The sequence below is a fragment of the Petaurus breviceps genome, unplaced genomic scaffold (genome assembly GCF_028583685.1).
Source record: "Petaurus breviceps papuanus isolate PSGF00001 unplaced genomic scaffold, PetGlider_PUasm1.0 90822, whole genome shotgun sequence".
NCBI classification, from domain to species: domain Eukaryota; kingdom Metazoa; phylum Chordata; class Mammalia; order Diprotodontia; family Petauridae; genus Petaurus; species Petaurus breviceps.
The window spans coordinates 10,887,902-10,907,450 of record NW_027187351.1 but is presented as its reverse complement, the minus strand read 5'-3'; the positions used below and the strand labels follow the sequence as shown (position 1 = coordinate 10,907,450).

The following is a 19,549-nucleotide window of genomic DNA, read 5'->3' as shown; positions in this document are numbered from 1 at the left end:
ACACACACACACACACACACACACACACACACACACACACACACGGTGGTCACTTAAGCTCTAGGTACCTGCATCAGGTCTTTTAGACTTCAGATCCCACATCAGGTGCAGATTTGTATTGGTTGGGGAAGTTCCAACTTGGAAGCTAACCTACACTGCACTATTAGCCTCTGTGCTCTCTCTGTCTGGCTAACCTCCCCCTATCTTGGGGAGGCTTTGGCTACACTTATTCCACTGAGGCTTCACCCTAGGTCAGGTCTATATATACATGCCTTCTCTCTGTACCCCATTACCCTCCCCCCAGCTCCAACTGTAAGCCTGTCCATTATCCAGGTGTAAAATTCCTAGCAGCTCTGGTAGTAGAGGAGCTGAGTTCAAAAATAGGGCTTATGAGTTATAATTAGTGATGGACATGCCGGTAGGTAACTGAATCTTAAAGGGCATTGTGGTTTTGATCAAAAGTTACAAATTATTTGACGTCAAATATTAAGAACAGACTGCCAAACAAAAAACTATTTTCTTTTTTACTCATGACTAAAGCATATTAAATAAATAATAGTGGCATTAGGGAATATTATGTGCAGCCATTAAAGGGAGAAGGGGCTAGACCTGTGGTTTTCATTAGTATAGGGACCTCCCATGTGATGAAACTCCATTTACCAATGCAGGTTGATACCTTCTCTTAAAGTCATAGTCTTAGAGAGTTGACTAGAGCAGTGATATCAAACTCAGATAGAAACAGAGACCACTGAATTGTACATAATAATCCCTCTGGGCTGCATATTGACTTAGAAAATCACATATTAACATGATCTAAATTTTATTTTTACTTTGTTAAATATTTATCAATTACATTATAATGTGGTTTGGTGCACACTTGGGAATGTTGCTGGCCATGGGGGTGGTTATTTTTTTATTTTTTGCTTTTTGAAGGGCAGTTGGGGTTAAGTGACTTGCCCAAGGTGACATGGCTAGTAAATGTTATGTATCTAAGTCCGGATTTGAATTCAGGTCTTCCTGACTTCAGGGTTGGTGCTCTGTTCACTGCACCACCTAGCCACCCCTGGGGGTGGTTGTTTATACCTCTGGACTAGAGCATTGAAAAGTTAAGTGACTTAACCAGAATCATACTGGCATTATGTGTCAGAGGCAGAACTTGAACCCAGATCTTCCTGGCTCCAAAGTCAGGTCTAAAACACCATGTCATACTGCCTCTCTTCCTACCTATCTCCTTCTGTGTCTCCTTTTCTGAATCTTTATGCCTTTTAACTATGGGTATTCCCCTAGGCTCAAAGCCATGAAGTATAGCTATACTTGGGCTGCCATTACCTTTCAGCATAAAGATAGGAACACTTTGCTTATGTCTCAAACTAACCCTTTCTTTATGTTTTTGCATGGTTTGATATTTTCTCACATATTTAAGGTATCCATTCACATGAAGTCTATGTTTCCCTAAAACTTCTGAAGAGCCAAGAAGTTTGATTTTAGCATATAAATTTTCTCATAGCTTTAGAGAGCATGAGGTGTCTGTAGACTCTTTTTTTCTTATCTCCTCCATTGCTTTGGTTTCTCATGTGGCAGGGTAGCCTCATGTGTGAGGCAACACAGAATCCTTAAAATTATTTGTATAAGAAGTTAAGTGCATTTAATTTAGTGCTCATTTGAAGTCTTTCTTTTTGATGTCAGCCAGTTTTGTTGGGCAGAGACCCAAGAGCCTGGTACATAGTAAACGATTAATAAATGCTTATTGATTGAGTTTTCTGAAGAAATGTATTTCTTAGCCCAGGGGTGGGGCCTTTTGATCGAGTCCCAGTTTTACAGAACAAATCCTTTTATTTTATTTTATGTTTTGCTTTTTGGAAAGAGGGAAGGCAGGGCAATTGGGATTAAGTGACTTGCCCAAGGTCACATGGCTAGTAAGTGTTAAGTGTCTGAGGCTGGATTTGAACTCGGGTCCTCCTGACTCCAGGGCTGGTGGAGTTCTATTCACTGTGCCACCTAGCCACCCCTACAAATCCTTTTATTAAGGGACTTGTTCTGTAAAGTTTAGATTCTGTTAAAGGACTGCACTTGAGGACCTAGAGGGCCACATGTGGTCTTGAGACCACAGGTTCCTCACCCCTGAAGCCCTTTTAGAACTTAGCATCAATTTGATAAAACTTGCCCTTGGATCACTTTTCTGGCTTTGTTGCTGCCAAACTATCAAAATAATAACCATGCTTGGGAATCGTGTAGCTCCTAGATATTAGCTTCCTACTCTTGGAACTTGCCAGTGTGCAATGGAGTTATACTTTTATACTTTGTTGATAATTACTGCTTATTCTAACTTTGTAGGCACTGTGGTTTATTGCAAAGAATCAGTCAGAAGAAATGAGTTTGAAAGCTGGTTTTGTCATTTATACAACATGTGATTTTGGGGCAATTCATTTAATCTCTCAAGGCCTTAATTTAGCCATCTATAATTTGAGGAGGTTGGGCTAGACTGCTAGATGATCTCTTAAGATTCCTTTTTTTTCTCTCAGTTTCTGTGGTTCTGTAGTACAATTTTCCTTGAAAATTCCTTAGTTTTAAGGCCCTGAATTACACAAAATGATTTAATTTCTTAAGCAGTTTAGTAACAGTTTCTATGTGAACTTTACTTAAAAAAAAAGATGAATCAGTTTTGGAATTACTATTTGGGTGGTCTGTAAGGGCACTGACTTTTCAATATACAAAGAACTGGTTGCCTAAAGACTGCTGTTAGTCTGTAGACACAGCCAGTCTCACTTGGGAGATTTTCTTCCTTCCTTTTGGTAGCTTGAATGAGGCGTTTTGAAGCTTAGTAGTATTTTGCTTGGCTAGGTTTTTATTAGTCCTCTGGAATGAGGAAAATAATGACAGGTTGAATGCTCATTGCATGTTTCTGTTAGATGATTTTAAAAGCCTTTTCTCAGAGAAAGAATCATATCATGCAGAGAAAGATTTGGATAGATTTCTGTTGCCCTAATACCTATAGATCTCTCATGGCAGAATGTGAACCTCAGGTTCATTTGAGATGATGTTTTGTTGTTAGAGAATAGGGAGTTAGAAAATCCCATATTAGAGAATATGGGAATAAGGGGTAGAAATTAGAGGAGAATAAATGATCAATAAGAACTGAACCTTTTTCTGTTTCTGTAAACTATATCAGAAGTCTTGTTTAAGGTCATAATGTAAGATTAATCTCAGATCTACCACATGTATCTTTTAATAAGTATTAAAAATGTAAGGTCAGGGGCGGCTAGATGGTGTAGTGAATAGAGCACCGATCCTGAAGTCAGGAGGACCTGAGTTCAAATTCGGCCTCAGACACTTAACACAAAAACTAACTGTGTGACTTTGGGCAAGTCACTTAACCCCAATTGCCCTCCAAAAAGCAATATATATATAAGTTCATTTCCTTTTTTAAAAGAAACTTGTGTTATTGTTGTTATTAAGGGATTTTCCAGTGGAGAAATTCTGTACCAGGGCAGATCTGCACTTCCCTTGTGACTTATGGACTTAAAGAACTTGTCCCTTGAGGCAGCTGGGTGGCACAGTGAATAGAGCACCTATCCTAGAGTCAGGAGGACCTGCGTTCAAATCCCGCCTAAGACACTTGACACATTTACTAGCTGTGTGACCTTGGGCAAGTCACTTAACCACAATTACCTTGCCTTCCCCCCTCAAAAAAAGAATTCCTTGTCCCAGTGAGAGGTTAAATAATTTTCCTAAGGTCATACAGCCAATATGAGTCAGAGATGGGATCTGAACCAGGTCTGATCCTCTATTCACCCACCATATTAGGCTGCCACTTGAGTGTTCCTCTGATTATCTTTAATTTCCTTCCTTATTCATTCTTAATTACTTGAGAAGGATTTCTGATTTCATTGGTGGTATTGTCTCTTTACTACAAGGGCTTGCAATCCCTTTATTCTTTATTAGTTGATTTGGTTTCTATGAGCTGCTAGGGACCAATCATTCATCTCCTGCTGGCCAAACTGAGGGTGACTTGTGTCTGAGTACTTGATATAACAATTATTAGCCTTAAACATCTTTTAAAAGTTAAACCAAACCATATTGACTAATGGAAGGTATTGAAAACAAGCATTATAAAAGCAGAAGAATGGAGGCATCTAGGTGGAGTAATAGAGCACTGGCCCTAGAGTCAGGAGGACCTGAGTTCAAATGTGACTTCAGACTCTTACTAGATATGTGACCCTGGGCAAGTCACTTAACCCTGACTGCTTCCAAAAAAAGTACAAGTATCTTGTTTTTATTGTCTTTCTCCAGGTATTACTAAAAATGTTTAGCATTAACATGTACTATTAACTGTTGAACATTTAACATCACTTACAAGGCCAAACAATTTAAAGGTTTCTCTCTGCATAGGTTCGAAAGCATGTGAATGACCTCTATGAAGACCTAAGGGATGGACACAACTTGATCTCTCTCTTAGAAGTTCTTTCAGGTGATACCTTGGTGAGTTTTAAATCTCATCTTTGTTCTGAAAATATGTTGTCCCTTTCATATCTGATCAGTATGCTTTAGTACAAGTGATTCAGATTCATCTCCCAAAATGTGACTAGTAGCACCAAAGGAACAAGCTGGTTTGCATAGATGTGCTTGGATTCATAACTTCAACTACTGAGTATTAGGAATTCAGAACACTTTTATTATGTGTCTTATATGTAGTCAAAATTTCATCTACAATTTTAAGGGTAACATTTCTGGTTTTTTTCCTGCTATTTTCCTTTTGGATTTTGCTTAGCAAAAGTTGGATGCATAATATAACTTCATATTAAAAGACTCACAAATAGCAAGGAAATAAATATTCCTATCTAAAAATGGTCTAACCTACTCCTCAGGTATCATTTCCTTTTTTTTTTTTTTTTGAACATTACTTCCCCTTCTTGGTTACCTGTTCTCTTCATTATGTTCTTTTCATGCTCTTTTCATTTCTGGTCTGTCTTGTGTCTTTGCTGTCCTATCTTCTGTCTGTTATATTCATTAGCCAAGAGAGCGAGATTTTTTGAAGACCTTACGGTTGGTGAGTTCAACAGAAGCATGCGAGTATGAACAGCATGAGGATGTGGAGGATGAGGATAAGGGGGTAGGTGTCGACCCCCATAACTCTACTAACTTAGTATTTCGAGTATGGTGACTGCTACTAGATAAGTAACCCACAGGTTTGGAACCATTAATGGTTAGGTAGGAAGGATCAAAAACACAGTACACAAAGTGGATATCCACCTACTGAAAATTTGGTAAACAGAATTTTTTTCACTTTTAGCACATTTTCAGATTGTTAAATGATTAAAGTTTAGCCACCTGTTGGTTTATACTTGTTCTGCACTGCATAGTAACTATACAGATTGGATAAGCCATGTATGACAACAATATGATCAAAATTAAGAATTTTCTATAAAGGATTGAAATCTAGCAATTAGAATGCTAAAGCATTAACAAAAATGCATTTTTGCTTTTGGGATTGAGATTTTGGTAATGGCAATTATATCCTTATGCAGATCATACATGGTAACTGTATCTCAACTGTTCTCAAGCCAGACATATTTGGCAACTGCTGTTTGACATATTCTTTTCATTTGTCATGCTATTTAGAGGGGAAAAACTTTGAATTGTGAAACTATTTTGATGAGGCTAATTTGTATGGCGTTTACTCAAATATAACATACTTATGAGGTAGTTCCAATTCTTCCAATGACAGCTTCACTCAGTTACTTTGATTTCATTGAAAACTATGCATTTTTTAACCCATATTTTTCATCCAATTACACAGAAAGTAATTTTTCTCTTCTGTGGTCTGCTATTTGTTATATTATGACACCTTTAGCTTCAGCAGACTTTTCATATTTGAGAAGTTAAGCAGTTTTCCTTTTTTTTCCCTTTGGAAGCTTCACATGATGAATTTCAACTTGGTTCATCATTTTTGTTGTTGTTGTTATGCTTTATTCCAACTGCACATTTCCCCATATTTTCCTCCTGGCAACAGAATCATATTCCATAAGGGAAACTGTCAATCAAAAAAATCCATTTCTGTTTGTCAGATTCACAATGATGGAGACAGTAATCATGTCCTTTCCTAAGTAATGCAAATAATCACAGTGTCCTTTCAGCTTTTTGAATTCATGAAAAATCCAAAAATAAGAAAGAAGCATATTTTTCAGGTTAGAGGTCATCAACTTAACTGCTTTTCCTCTCTTGCTCTATTCTGGCTGTTAACTTTTCATCTCATTCTTTCACTTGGTGATTTTATACTAACTGCATGCTATTTTTGCCACATTTCCATTAACTTGCCATTTATAATTAAAAAGAAGCCATAACTCTTCTTTTTAAACTCTGGTATTTTTAAGAGGGTAAGGGATCTGATATTTAATTATCTTAATGCATCCTTTTATTATCAAATATGAGTACAAGCCAGACTCTAGTTAACTTGAATATTCTATGGTTTGCTCTGAGAGAAAAACAAATTTCCTTTCCTTTTCAGATTATTCCAATTTATTCCTCTTATTTTCTTTCATTGTACAAGGAAAAGAATGTTTGAAAAGGATCAGTATGTAAATTTACATAAGTAAATTAGTCAATTTGTTGAAACCACAGTAAATGTCATTTAGTTTTAAATACTTATGTAACTTAATTTGTTTGGATTCAGTGAGAGAAACGTTCAGTAAGAGAAGCATATTCTATCAGGGAGAAACTATAGCTTTTTTTCACAACCTATATTTTTCCATTTTTAGCCCCGGGAGAAAGGTCGGATGCGTTTTCACAGACTACAGAATGTACAAATTGCACTTGACTATTTGAAAAAACGCCAGGTATGTTTTTTTTTTAAAGCCTACAATATTACAAACACTGGATGTTAATAAATGAATATTGGTATTGAAATATTTTAACTATTAAGCTTGTATTCTAGCTAGTTAAATTTTTAAAAAGGTTTTTTTTAACACTTACTGAAAGAATATTGATAGGAAAGAATAAATTAATGCAAAAAAAGCAGTTAATAAGCATTTCTATGTGCTAAGGACAAAGGATACAAATGAAAAATGCAACAATCCCTGTCCTAAGAAAGCTTGCATACCAGTAAGGGGAGACAATACATTTTAGAGTAGTGATGTCCTGGGAAGAGGATGTTTTAGTCTTAGTCACAGCATAGGGAATGGAACAGTAAAGCAGTCAAATAACATGCCCCAAGACAAAGATTTAGAGAAATTATAGGTGTCTGCATCTCTATCGGTAGGAAGATCTTAAAGGAAGGAAGGGATATCAGTAGAGATGAGAGTTTGTCCCTTAAGTTTACACACACACACACACACACACACACACACACACACACACACACACACACACACACACACACATACTTGTTCTATACATACTTCTGTTTATCAGTTCTTTCTCTGGACCTTTTCTTAAACAAGTTTAACCAGTAATAAAAAAGTTATTTGCAAGTATGGCACAGTAGATAAACAGCCAGTCTTAGAATCAGGAAGACAGGTTCAAGACCACAATTCCCACCTTTGATACAGTCAGTAAACAAGTATTTAAGCTCTTATTTTTTGTCAGGTACTGTGTTAAGCACCAGAGATACAAAGAAAGCCAAAAAACAGTTTCTGCCCTCAAGGAGCTCACATACTAACGAGGGAGATAACATGTAAATAACTAGATACATGAGAGATATATGGAGTAAGTGAAGGTGATCAGAAAGGGGAATGCATTGGAGTTGGAGAGGGAATATGAGGAAAGGGGCAGCTAGGTGGTGCTGTGGATAGAGTGTTGGTACTGGAGTCAGGAAGACTCATCTTCATGAGTTCAAATCCAGCTTCAGACACTTATGTAATATTAATGGGATATAAGATCTTCCCTGCCCATTGATAGGTCTCATGTGGAGCCCATTAAAGGAAGCTTCTTAGGGGAGGCTTGCTTGTAGGGAGGCTTTCACACTTTTTGCTAATTTCTGATTAGTCACTGAGTCACAAGGATTGTGATGCCTTCTGGTTCTGGGAAGTATATATATACTCTGAGTTGGTATTTTGCTTTGGAGGCTTGCTTATGAAAAGGATCTTGTGATTCCCTGTCGAGATTCTGAGTGGCCATGTGTTCAGAGCTCCCCAGCTGCTGATATGTAAAGACTCTCTCAATCCAGGGATGTATGTAAAGTGTTTTATTGATTCAGGCAGTCAGAGCCCTGTCTGTTGGTCTTTATTTCTCTCCTTATATTTTCTCTGTTTGTATATTTTCTGAACTTAAGGGTGCTGATTTTTCCCCTGAACCTAGTGAATATAATTTTAAAAGATTGTTGACCCCTTAAACAGCTATCTTTCCTAGTAAAGCAGATCTAAGAACGTGTGCTAGCAGCCATCCTGGGTAGTAGGCTGGTGTGGTTGCCACTACAGTTTGCAAGGTCTCTGACCCTGGGCAAGTCACCTCACCCTATTTGCCTCAGTTTCCTTATCTATAAAAAGAGCTAGAGAAGGAAATGCAAATCACTCCAGTTTCTCTGTCAAGAAAACCCCAAATGGGGCCATGAAATGACTGAACAAGAAAGTCTATTGCAGAAAGCAAATTTGAGCTGATCCTTGAAGAAAGCCAGGGGCAGCTAGGTGGTGCAGTGGATAGAGTCAGGAAGTCTCATCTTTATGAGTTTGAATTTGGCCTCAGACATTTACTAGCTCTGTGACCCTGGGCAAGTCATTTCACCCTGTTTGCCTCAGTTTCCTCATCCTTAAAATGAGCTAGAGAAGGAAATGGCAAACTGCTCCAGTATCTTTGCCAAGAAAAGTCCAAATAGGGTCATAAAGAGTCAGGCACAACTGAAACACTCCAGTGATTCCTTATTACCTCCAGGATACAATATAAAATCTTCTGTTTGGCATTCAAAGCCATTTCTAACCTACCACACCCCTTTCTAATCTTCTTACATCTTACGCCCCATCTCCAGCCCTCTACATACTTGGTGATTCAGTGACATTGGCTGCCTTTCTGTTTCTTGGACACCTCACTCTGTTTCTGAGCATTTTCATTGACTATCTTCCAAGACTGGAACTCCCTCCTCATTTCTACCTCCTAGCTCCCCTGGCTTCCTTCAGGTTTCTAATAAAATCCCACCTTCTATAGGAAGTGTCTCCTGATCCCGTGTAATGCTAATGATTTCCCTTTCTTGATCACTGCCCAATTATTCTATATAGAGCTTATTTGTACATAATTGTTTGTATGTTGTTTCCTTCATTAAACTGGGAGTTTCATGAATATCAGGAATGTCTTTTGTTTTACTTTCAATCCCTAGCACTCATCACAATGTTTGGCACATAATAGGTGCTAAGTGAATGTTTATTGATTGACTGTGGGGCATCTCTTTTTAAGATGTCCAGGAAGCAGTTGGAGATGTGTGGCTGGAAGCTCAGGAGAAAGATTAGGGCTTGATATAAACATATGGGAAACATCTGCATAGAGCTGATAACAGCCCGTAGGAGCTAATGAGATCACCAAGTGGGACAGTATAGCGTGAAAAGAAAAAGGGGTTCCAAGTCAGAGCCCAAGTGACAGCCATGGTTAAAGCATGTGACAGGGATGAAGAATGAGTTGAAGATATTGAGTACTGGTTAGACTGATAGGAGAATCAGATTGGAGCAGTATCTTGAAAACCTAGAGAAGAGAATATCCAGAAGGAAGTCATCAACAGTGTCAAAGCTACAGAGATGTCAGGGAGGATCAAGATGAAGAAGAGGTCATTATGTTTGGCAACAAAGAGACCACTGATAACCTTGGAGAAGTCAGTTTTCATTTAATGATGAACTTGGAAGCCACTTGTAGACAGTTTAGAAGAGAGTGAGAGCTGAAGAAGTGAAGGCACTGATTTCTCAAGGAATTTAGCCACAAAGTAAGGAGAGATATAGGAATATAAATGAGTGGGATGGGATCAAGGTTGTGTGTAGAAGGATTTGTTTTGGCAAAGAGACGGGCCACTTCATCCTTTCTGACTAGAATGAAAGTGAAGATAGTGAAGGGAGATGTCTAGAAGTCTGAGGGAGGTGAGATGAAGAGGAAGGGAGAAGAGGGCCTCTCAGTGAATGGTCTCAATGTTTTAGGGTTAAGTATAGGGTGAGGTGGTAGGGGAAAGGTGACATGAAAATAGATGAGAAGGTCGTGGTGTGTGGCATAGCAGTCACTGCTCAGTTGAGATAAGATGACATAAATTTGTAGTGGGTCCAATTTGAATGGTTTCATTGATTTCATCTGGCTCTGTTCACTGTAAAGTGAATAGGAGCAAATAAGGCAGATGGTAGGAATAATCCAGGTTTGGGGCTTGTCAAGGCATGCTATGCATAAAGTAGGCAAAGGAAAAGAGGCAAGGAAATTGACGGTGTACAGAAGTGTAGAATTGAGTTATATCACCAAAGGGTTAAAATAGGGAAGAGAGGAAAATGTAGCCAGAGGAGGAGTCATAATCTGGGAAAGAACTGAAGGGAAGAGGGAATGGAGGTCATGATGAAGATAAAACAGAATTAGGGGTCATAAGGCATAGGGAAATATGAAATAATAAGTGGTGTAGCATTCAGAGTACAGGCCTGGGGTCATGAAAACCTGAATTCAAAGTCTTCCTCAGACACTTACTAGCTGTGTTACCTTGGGCAAGACATTTAACCTCCATTTGCCTCAGTTTCCTCATCTGTTAAATGGAGATCATAATAGCATCTGCTTTCAAGGGTTGTTATGAGGATAAATAAGGCAATAATTGTAAAGAACTTAGTATAGTTCTAGGCATAAAAGTGTTATATAAATATTAGTGATAATGATTATGATTAAGATTATGGTGATAGGGGTGACTAGGTGGCACAGTGAATAGAGCACCGGCCTTGGAGTCAGGAGGACCTGAGTTCAAATCTGGCCTCAGACACTTAACACAAAAACTAGCCGTGTGACCTTGGGCAAGTCACTTAACCCCAATTGCCCTCCAAAAAGCCAAAAAAAAATTTTGATGATGATCAGAGAAAGGAGCTTGGGAACTCTTGATAGAAGTGGAACACTTGAAAGTGTCATAAGGACAATGTTGTGACCTTTTTTGTGTAGATCTGAGGAGGAGTGGAAGAGTGGATGAGAATTGAGTAGGTTGAGCAACTGGAACATTAGTGTATTTTAACACATACATATCTATATATGTGTATGTATGTATATAAAGTCACTAATAATATAAGAGAGGTGGGGAGGAGAGTTTGTGAACCAGACATTGAACTCATTGAAGAATGTAGGAGAAAGTCCTGAGGATCTACAGATAATGCCTGCTGGAACCCGAATTGGGTGAAAAATTTAGATATTCTGAATTTTTTATAAGAGAAGTTGCTTAGTGAATGTATTCAAGGAAGAGTGTGGAAATGGTGATGGGGAGCAAAGAATACTTCAGCTCTTCATGAGAGAATGAGAAGTAGGTGTAATCAGTAATATTAACAGTGCCAGGGGATACATATAATGTCATTAGGAAGGAGCCATGTCTTAGTGAGGGCTAGAAGATGGAAGAGGGAGAAAAGTTTAAGATGAAAAGAAGTTTACTGATTATGGAACAGATATTCCATAGGCACAGTGGAAGGGGCAGCTAGATCTAGAAAAGGACGTTATGGGGGTAGGATTAAGATGAACAGGCTTGAGGATAGGGAATGTGGTTTGTATATCCTTCATATATTTTGGGAATACTCAGATGAAGTGAGTATGAGGGGATAGGGATATGCTAACAATGGTTAGTAGTGAGTCTACTGACTCAGTGGTTTGAAAGAAATTTGTTAAAGTAGGCATGAGATTAGACTGTTGGAGGGTCTTCTTGGAGGAGGCCTTAACCTTCTGACAGATGAAGATGTCATGTCCTGTGAGACCCAAGGAGTCCTGCTTCCTTGCAGGTATAAGCACATAAGGTATGGAAGCTTGATGAGGAGGCCAGGGTGTTTTGCTCTTGCAGCAAAGGCCCTGGGAAAGGAGGGGAGAAAAAAAAGTCTTCATGGAAGCAGTGACCTCTGCTAGTCTCTTAACCTTTCAATGCCCCAGGCAAATCTCTACAACTCTAAATTGCAGAAAAATTTCCTGTAGTTTTTTAAGGGAGAATTCCCCTCACTCCAATGAAATCACAGGCTTGGACCAAGATGGCAATAACAAATAATCTTACAAAGAGCCTAGAAGTACCTTCTAGGGCTTGTAGGGGCAGCAAGGTGGTTCAGTGGATAGAGAACTGGCTTTGGGATCACAAAGGACCCTTCTTTCTGAGTTCAGATCCAGTCTCAGCCACTTGCTAGCTATGTGACCCTGGGCAAGTCACTTAACCTCTGCCTCAGTTTGTCTTTAAAATGAACTGCAGAAAGAAACAGCAAACCACTCTAGTATCTTTGCCAAGAAAACTCCAAATGGGGTCCTGGGGAGTTGGGTAAGACTGAAATAACTGAACAATGTTAGAAGTCCAAAGGGAAAATAATATTGGGATTTCCAGAAAGGAAAAGCAGATACGGGCAGAATTCAAATTGGAGAAAACTTCATTCTTGAGTTGATGATAGATCAAAGGTACCTATGGTTCTGCTTCAGTACAGTTAATTTAGAGAGAATGAGAAGAAATGGGAAAGAAAAAAATGGGAAAAATGAGATGTTAGTAATAAAAACAGGTAGTATCTCTTTCTTATTGTCTTTATTTAAAATAATTTAAATGCTTTTACTTAAAATGTTATTAAATGTGAAAAAGGTTAATTTGTTTAAAATGAAAATCATTACACTTGGTTATTCTTCACTTGAATAAATGTTCTTAATATTAATACTAAAGAAAAATCCAGCTATAGTATTAGCATATAACATCTACGCTTCTTTCTAGGCATCAATTTCCTCATTTATAAAATGATAATTTGGACTCTGTAATTTCATGAATTGCACACAGAAGAAAGATGGACAAGGAGAGGAACTCAAATCAGTGGATTGCTCTGATTGTTATTCAGTAACTTGGTGCCCAAGATAACTAAATAGGATAATAGTTTTGGATTAGGTGTTTATTTAAAGCATCCATGTTTTCTGTGGAAACTTTGAAACTGATTTTATGTTGATAAAAGAGCAGGTCATGGACTTGTCTTGGGAAGCATTTTATCTAACATTGTTTTATCTCTTCTTAAATCACTTAGGTGAAACTAGTGAATATTAGGAATGATGACATAACAGATGGGAATCCCAAATTGACTTTGGGATTAATATGGACAATAATTTTGCACTTTCAGGTGAGCCTTTTTATTTTTATTGAATTCCATGATTTCCATTGCCTGTTTTCTGGCCTGTCACTATCAATTTTTCATTTGTCTCACAGGAGTGATTTAGATGCATTAGTACTCTTTGAAAAAAAAATTGAAATACAGAGATTATATTCATTGAACAATATATTTCTGTGTTTTGTTGCTTTATTCCTTCAAGGAAAGGAAACTAGTCATTCTGGCCACTAGTACCGTCACTTAGATCTAACATTTCTTTTTCATTTGTAAATAAGAGCACAAATGAAGCTTCTTTTTTTTTGTTTAAAAATAAATCTTATTGTCTTTGTTTTTGAGTCTAAATAAGAGTTCTGTTTTATTGTGTAGAACAAACTTCATCTGTTAATTAGACTTCAGCTGTTTTAAGCTGCACAAAGGTTTTGTGAATCCTTACTTATAGCTAATTTCCATGTTTATTTTTTGTAAGTGTTCCTTATCATAGCTTAATAGTACTGTACAAACCATTTTCTAATTTGACTAACACTAGATGGCACAATAATTATAATGTTGCAACCTGCCCTGAATTAGGAACAATTTAATTCATGTTTGCATAGAGCTGTGCTTTCTTGGAATAACTACAAAGGAAGTCACCTACAGTTCTATGTTAATTTCAAGTAAAGTTTAATTTTTACTTTATAATTGTCAAATCATATTTGAACACATATGCTAATTTTAGTCTTTTGTCTATTGGACATTTGGTCATGTCCAATTGAAGTTTGTTTTAATTTTCCTAAGTATTATGTTACTGACTCAAAGAAAATGATAATTTGAGTTACGTATGTGATGTTAAAATTTTTAAACTTCTGTTTAAGAAGAAATAATAGAGGGACAGCTAGGTGGGGCAGTGAATAGCACCATCCCTGGAGTCAGGAGTACCTGAGTTCAAATCTGGCCTCAGACAAAACATAAAACTAACCTTGTGACCTTGGACAAGTCAGTTAACCCCAATTGTCCTACCTTCCCCCCTCCAAAAAGCAAAAAAAAAAAAAAGAAGAAATAATAGAGAGTTATTGATTATTGACTTGAAGAAAGCATTTGACTTCATTGGGCAATCTACATTATTCAAACAATAACAGAAATAGCTTGACTTCTGTCTAGGGCTTTAGGACTTACAGAATATCTTATGCATATCATCTCATTTGATACTCATAAATCTGTGAGGTCAGTGTTGCAGTTGTCATCTCCAGTTTACCTATGAAGATACTGAAACTGAGAGAGCTTAAGCCAATTGAGTAGAACCTTACAGTCTTCCACAAAGCTTCTCCCACTCATACATATAAAATTATGGCTCGTAGTTCAGTTCCTCAGATAACTTTCTTCAAATGCTTTATTAACTTCTGATTTTACATTATTCATTTTCGCCAGATTTTGAGTTACAAATTTTCTCCCCGTTTTTCTCCTACCCACTGCCCCAAAATAGCAGTCCCACAGGATATCCCCTCCTCCAGTCTGCTCTCTCCCATATTTTCTCCCACACCCCTTTCGACTTTTCCAGTGGATCTCTATGCCCCAGTGCCTGTATATCTTATTTCCCAATTACATGTAAAATAGTATTGATAATAGTATACACACACATATACATATACACACACATACATATTTGAATATTTCATTTTAAAACTTTGAATTCCAGATTCATTCCCTTCCTCCCTTGTCATCCACCCTTACTGGGAAGATAAGCAGTTCAGTATAGGATGTACATGTGTGGCTAATGCAAAACAATAACATAGTAGATGCATTGTAAAAGACTGACTATATTTCCCTCCCTCCTATCCCATCTCCCACTTGTTCTATTCTCTACTTTGATCCCATCCCTTTTCAAAAGTGAGTGCTTCCAACTTCCCTCCCCCCCGTCTGTCCTCCCTTCTATCATCCCCCCTCTCATCCCCTTCCCCCCTTACTCTCCTTGAGGGTGATACCCCTATTTAGTGAGTATTTCATTCCCTCCTCAAGCCAAATTCAATGGGAATAAGGTTGATCCATTCCCTTTTCTTCCTATTCTTCCCCTCCATTGTAACCATTTCCCCTTGCCTCTTCTGTATGAGATAGTTTACACCATTCTGTTTCTCCCCATCTCCTCTCATTATATTCCTCTCTCACCTCTTAATTTCACCTTTTAAGTATCATCCCTTCCTGTTAAATTGGTCCCGTGCCCTCTATCTATGTATACCTATAAACATATATACACACATTCACATATGTATTCATGTGCCCATATATCCTCATATATAGACATATATTATATGTATATATATATATATATATTTCTATTCCCTTCAACTACTGAGAAAAGTTTCATAAGTTACAATTATGGTTTTTCCGTGTAGGAATGTTAATAGTTCAACTTTGATAAGTTCCTTATGATTTCTTTTCCCTGTTTACCTTCTCATGCTTCTCTTGCTTCTTGTATCTGAATGTCAAATTTTCTGTTCAACTCTGGTTTTTTCAGCAAGAATTCTTGAAAGTCCTCTATTCCACTGAATGACCATATTTTCCCCTGAAACATGATACTCAATTTTGCTGGGTAGGTGACTCTTGGTTTTAATTCCAGCTCCTTTGCCCTCCAGAATATCATATTCCAAACCCTTCGATCCCTCAGTGTAGAAGCTGCCAGATCCTGGGTTACCCTGATTATGTTTCCACAATATTCAAATTGTTTCTTCCTGGCTGCTTATAATATTCTCTCCTTAATCTGGGAATTCCAGAACCTGGCTATAATATTCCTAGGAGTTTTCTTTTTGGGATCTTTTTCAGGAGGTGATTGGTGGATTCTGTCCACCTCTATTTTGCCCTCTGATTCTAAAACATTAGGGCAGTTTTTTTTGAGAACTTCCTGGAGGATGATTTCTAGGTTCTTACTTTGATCATGGCTTTCAGGTAGTCCAATAATTTTAAAATTATCTCTCCTCAATCTATTTTCCAGGTCAGTGGTTTTTCCCATGAGATATTTCACATTGTCTTCTATTCTTTGGATCTGTTTAACAGCATCTTGATTTCTCATAAAGTCATTAGCTTCCATTTGTTCCAATCCAATTCTGAAGCCATGATTCTCCTCATTGAGCTTTTGAGATTCTTTTTCCATCTGGCAAATTTGACTTTTTAAGGCATTCTTCTCCTCATTGCCTTTTTGAGCCTCTTTTGCCATTTGAGTTAGTCTATTTTTTAAAGTGTTATTTTCCTCAGTCAGGCTGTTGACTCTCATTTCATAATTTTCTTGCATTGCTCTCATTTCTCTTCCCAATTTTTCCTCCACTTCTCTTATCTACTTCTTAAGGTCCTCTATGGCCTGTAACCAGCTTGTATTTTCCTTTGAAGCTTTTGGTGCAGGAGTTCTGACTTTACTGTCTTCTTCCTGTTCCATGCTTTGCTCCTTTTTGTCCCCCAAAATAGGAGTGTAATGTTGGAATCTTCTGTTTTGTTTCCTTTGCCTGGTCATGTCACCCCTCAGTCACTTGACCCCTGGGCTTTTTGCCTCAGTAGGGCTCTGCCACCAGACAGGGGAGCTTTCGTCCCAAACGCTGGGGTTTTCTCAGCTGCTGGAGGTATTAGATGGGTGCCCTTTCTGAGGTCTCCATACGCTCTGGCAAGCTGAACATACACCCCAGGACCTCCACCTTAGACTGCAATCCAGATCCAAACAGGTTAAAGCAAGAGTTATTACCCCTCAGACTGGTACTTGGTCCCCCTACACTCTGCAGGCCAGGAGCTGAAGCTGCCACGTGATGCTGGCTGGCTGTGCTGTGCCTCAGAGGCTTCTCGCCCCGGGGTCAAAAGCCACGCACTCCCACTTGCTGGTCCCAAAGTCTAGACTACACTGACCTCTCACTTTGTCCTTCACATCTGTGTGTTGATAAATCTGGAAATGGCCACATCTGCTGCTGATCTGGAGTCCCTCTTTCCAGTGGCTGGTTAGGCCCACCCTGGGGCTGCAGCCTCAGCGTGGGGCTGGGTTCAGCTCCCTGAGGGCTGTGCTGGCTGATTCCTGCCAGCTTGCTGGGCTGTCCTCAGCGGGAGGTTAGCTTCTCTGTGTCATTTTGTGGGTTCTGCAGCTCCAAAGTTTGTTTAGAGTTCCCTTTTTATATGGATTGGGGAAGGTGGAAGCAGGAGCAGTGGGGAGTCCTGCTTCTACTCCACCATCTTGGCTACCCTGAGATAACTTTCTTAACTCTTCCAATAGAATGTAAACTTCTAGAGAGCATGGATCATTTAACTTTAGTTTCATATCCCTAGCACTAAGTACAGCACCTAGCACACGGCAGGTACTTGATAACATGCTTATTGATTGAGCTACTGATAGTTACTATCGGTTGAATTGTGAAAGGGAGCTATGTTCCTCAAAGGTGTTTGTCAGTGTTGTGGAAAGCAGCATGAATTCAAACAAAGGAAGCATCTCCTTTTATTGGTGAAATTTACTACTCCTTTGTCCAAAAGATTTTATATCGTGTTGAATCTGAGGACATTATAAAGCCTCCCAGAAAATCCATAACTGTGTGAAAGGGATTGATGTAACCATCCACATTGATAAGTAAAAATAAATGCAAAATGGATATTACCCAGAATACAACATACAACTGGAGAAGTAGACCATTGAGTTAAATCCATCAATATGTTTCTCTTAGATGATACTGATGGGTAATGTCCCTTGCCCTGAATTGACTACAAGTCAGTTAAGCTGATTTTGAAGTTGTATAATGCTTTCAGTGATACCAAACTGCCCACTGCATCCAAATCCAATTTCCTTGTTAATGTGGTGCTATGTTTCTTTGGCTCAGACCACCATAGTCTTGGAAAACAGATAGGACAGTATGAGGAACATGTTGGTATCCTATTGTATGTGTAGCTCTGCATGGGTACAGTCCTAATTCATTTGAGAAAGTAGCCTTATTTATCAACAATTTCTAGATATCTAAGAAGTAATTGAGGCTAAAGACAATTGACATAATTAGTTAGAATAATTAAAAAAAAGTTCAGTGCTTCTTTACTTTTCCATAAGAAATCTTAATATGGTGAGAAAACTCTGTTTATGAGGGTGTATGTTTCACATCTGTTTATATCTGTATCTATACAATGCACATATGTGTATATATATGTGTATGTATATGCACACATATATAGCCTCTGAATGAATTCATACATGGATACATATGGATAAAAGTTGCAGAGAATAGGAAGACATGAATAAATTATACTCCAAATTAGTGGAGGGAGTACTGATGTTAAGATCATAGATCACTGAAGTGACAAAGAGATTTTACATTTGTTTTGGTTAGAATTCCTTTAACTTCAATGAATCATATGCATTAGGAAATTAGTGTAAAGGAAGATGATCTGCTAGGTTTATCTATGGAAGGTTAATCATGGAAGAACCAAAAATACCTTGATGTGAATCTGAATTGTCTATAAGAAAGGAGCCCAATGGCACGTACTTGATGAAGGTGTTATATTAGAAGTCTCCAATATATTTTAGCGTCTGGAATTACAAGATGTTATGAATCTTCCTCCCATATTAGCCAATATTAAAAAGAATTCATTATTATTTTGATAATCCTATAATTATAGGATAATATAAAAGTTCAATCCTATAATTTTATATATGAGGAAATTACATCTAAGAGAATCTATGTGACTCCATTAAGATCACATAGGTAATAAGTGACAGAGCTCAGTTTGGACCCAGTCCTTTGACCAAATTTAATACTTCCTCCCACTGCACCAGAGTTAATACTACTAATTGCCTTGTCACTAGTCATTTGCCATTCAACAAGTTTATCCCTTCCTATCTGCCTTCAGTTTTTTTTTTCTTTATCGTTGTAGGAGGTCGAGCATTTTATTTCACTGAATTTTGAAAGGAAAGTTAAAAACTGTTGATTCCTTTACTGGAATGAAAGTACATTATAGCAAGTGTACCTGTTCTGCATGTATTTTTGGGTTCTTTAGCAATATAAAAATAGGGAGCATGTATACCTAAATTTTGTTTGTATTGTACCTATACAGCTTTTAGATATCAGGAAATAAAGTTGGTTGCTATTATGGAAAGAGCATAAGACTTAATTTGAGGAGACTCATATTTGAATCTGGAAGTGATGATACCCAGATGTGTGACTAAAGTCACTAAACCTCTCTGAGCCTTAGTTGCCCTAATTTGTAAAATGTAGAACTTAACAAGGTTGTTGTGAAGATGCTTTTAATTCTAAAGGGCTATGCAAGTATGTGCTTTTATTATAAAAGAGTTATTTTTGAAGATTTTTTTGTTCATAAAAAAATAGAGGGGT

The 19,549-nt window shown here is 37.9% G+C and overlaps 1 protein-coding gene across 15 annotated transcripts in view; it reads left to right on the top strand.

The window, feature by feature from the left end:
- Positions 1-19,549, top strand: part of DST (dystonin) — a 454,426-nt gene that overhangs the window by 157,383 nt on the left and 277,494 nt on the right. For 11 of the 15 annotated variants that reach the window (XM_069070669.1, XM_069070676.1, XM_069070677.1 and 8 more), the window contains 3 exons: positions 4,390-4,479; positions 6,756-6,833; positions 13,158-13,250. In XM_069070669.1, coding sequence (XP_068926770.1) covers positions 4,390-4,479; positions 6,756-6,833; positions 13,158-13,250 — 261 coding nt within the window. Of the gene's footprint in view, positions 1-4,389; positions 4,480-5,011; positions 5,111-6,755; positions 6,834-13,157; positions 13,251-19,549 lie in introns of all 15 variants that reach the window. The other 4 variants (XM_069070656.1, XM_069070659.1, XM_069070660.1 and 1 more) reach the window with 2 other exon arrangements.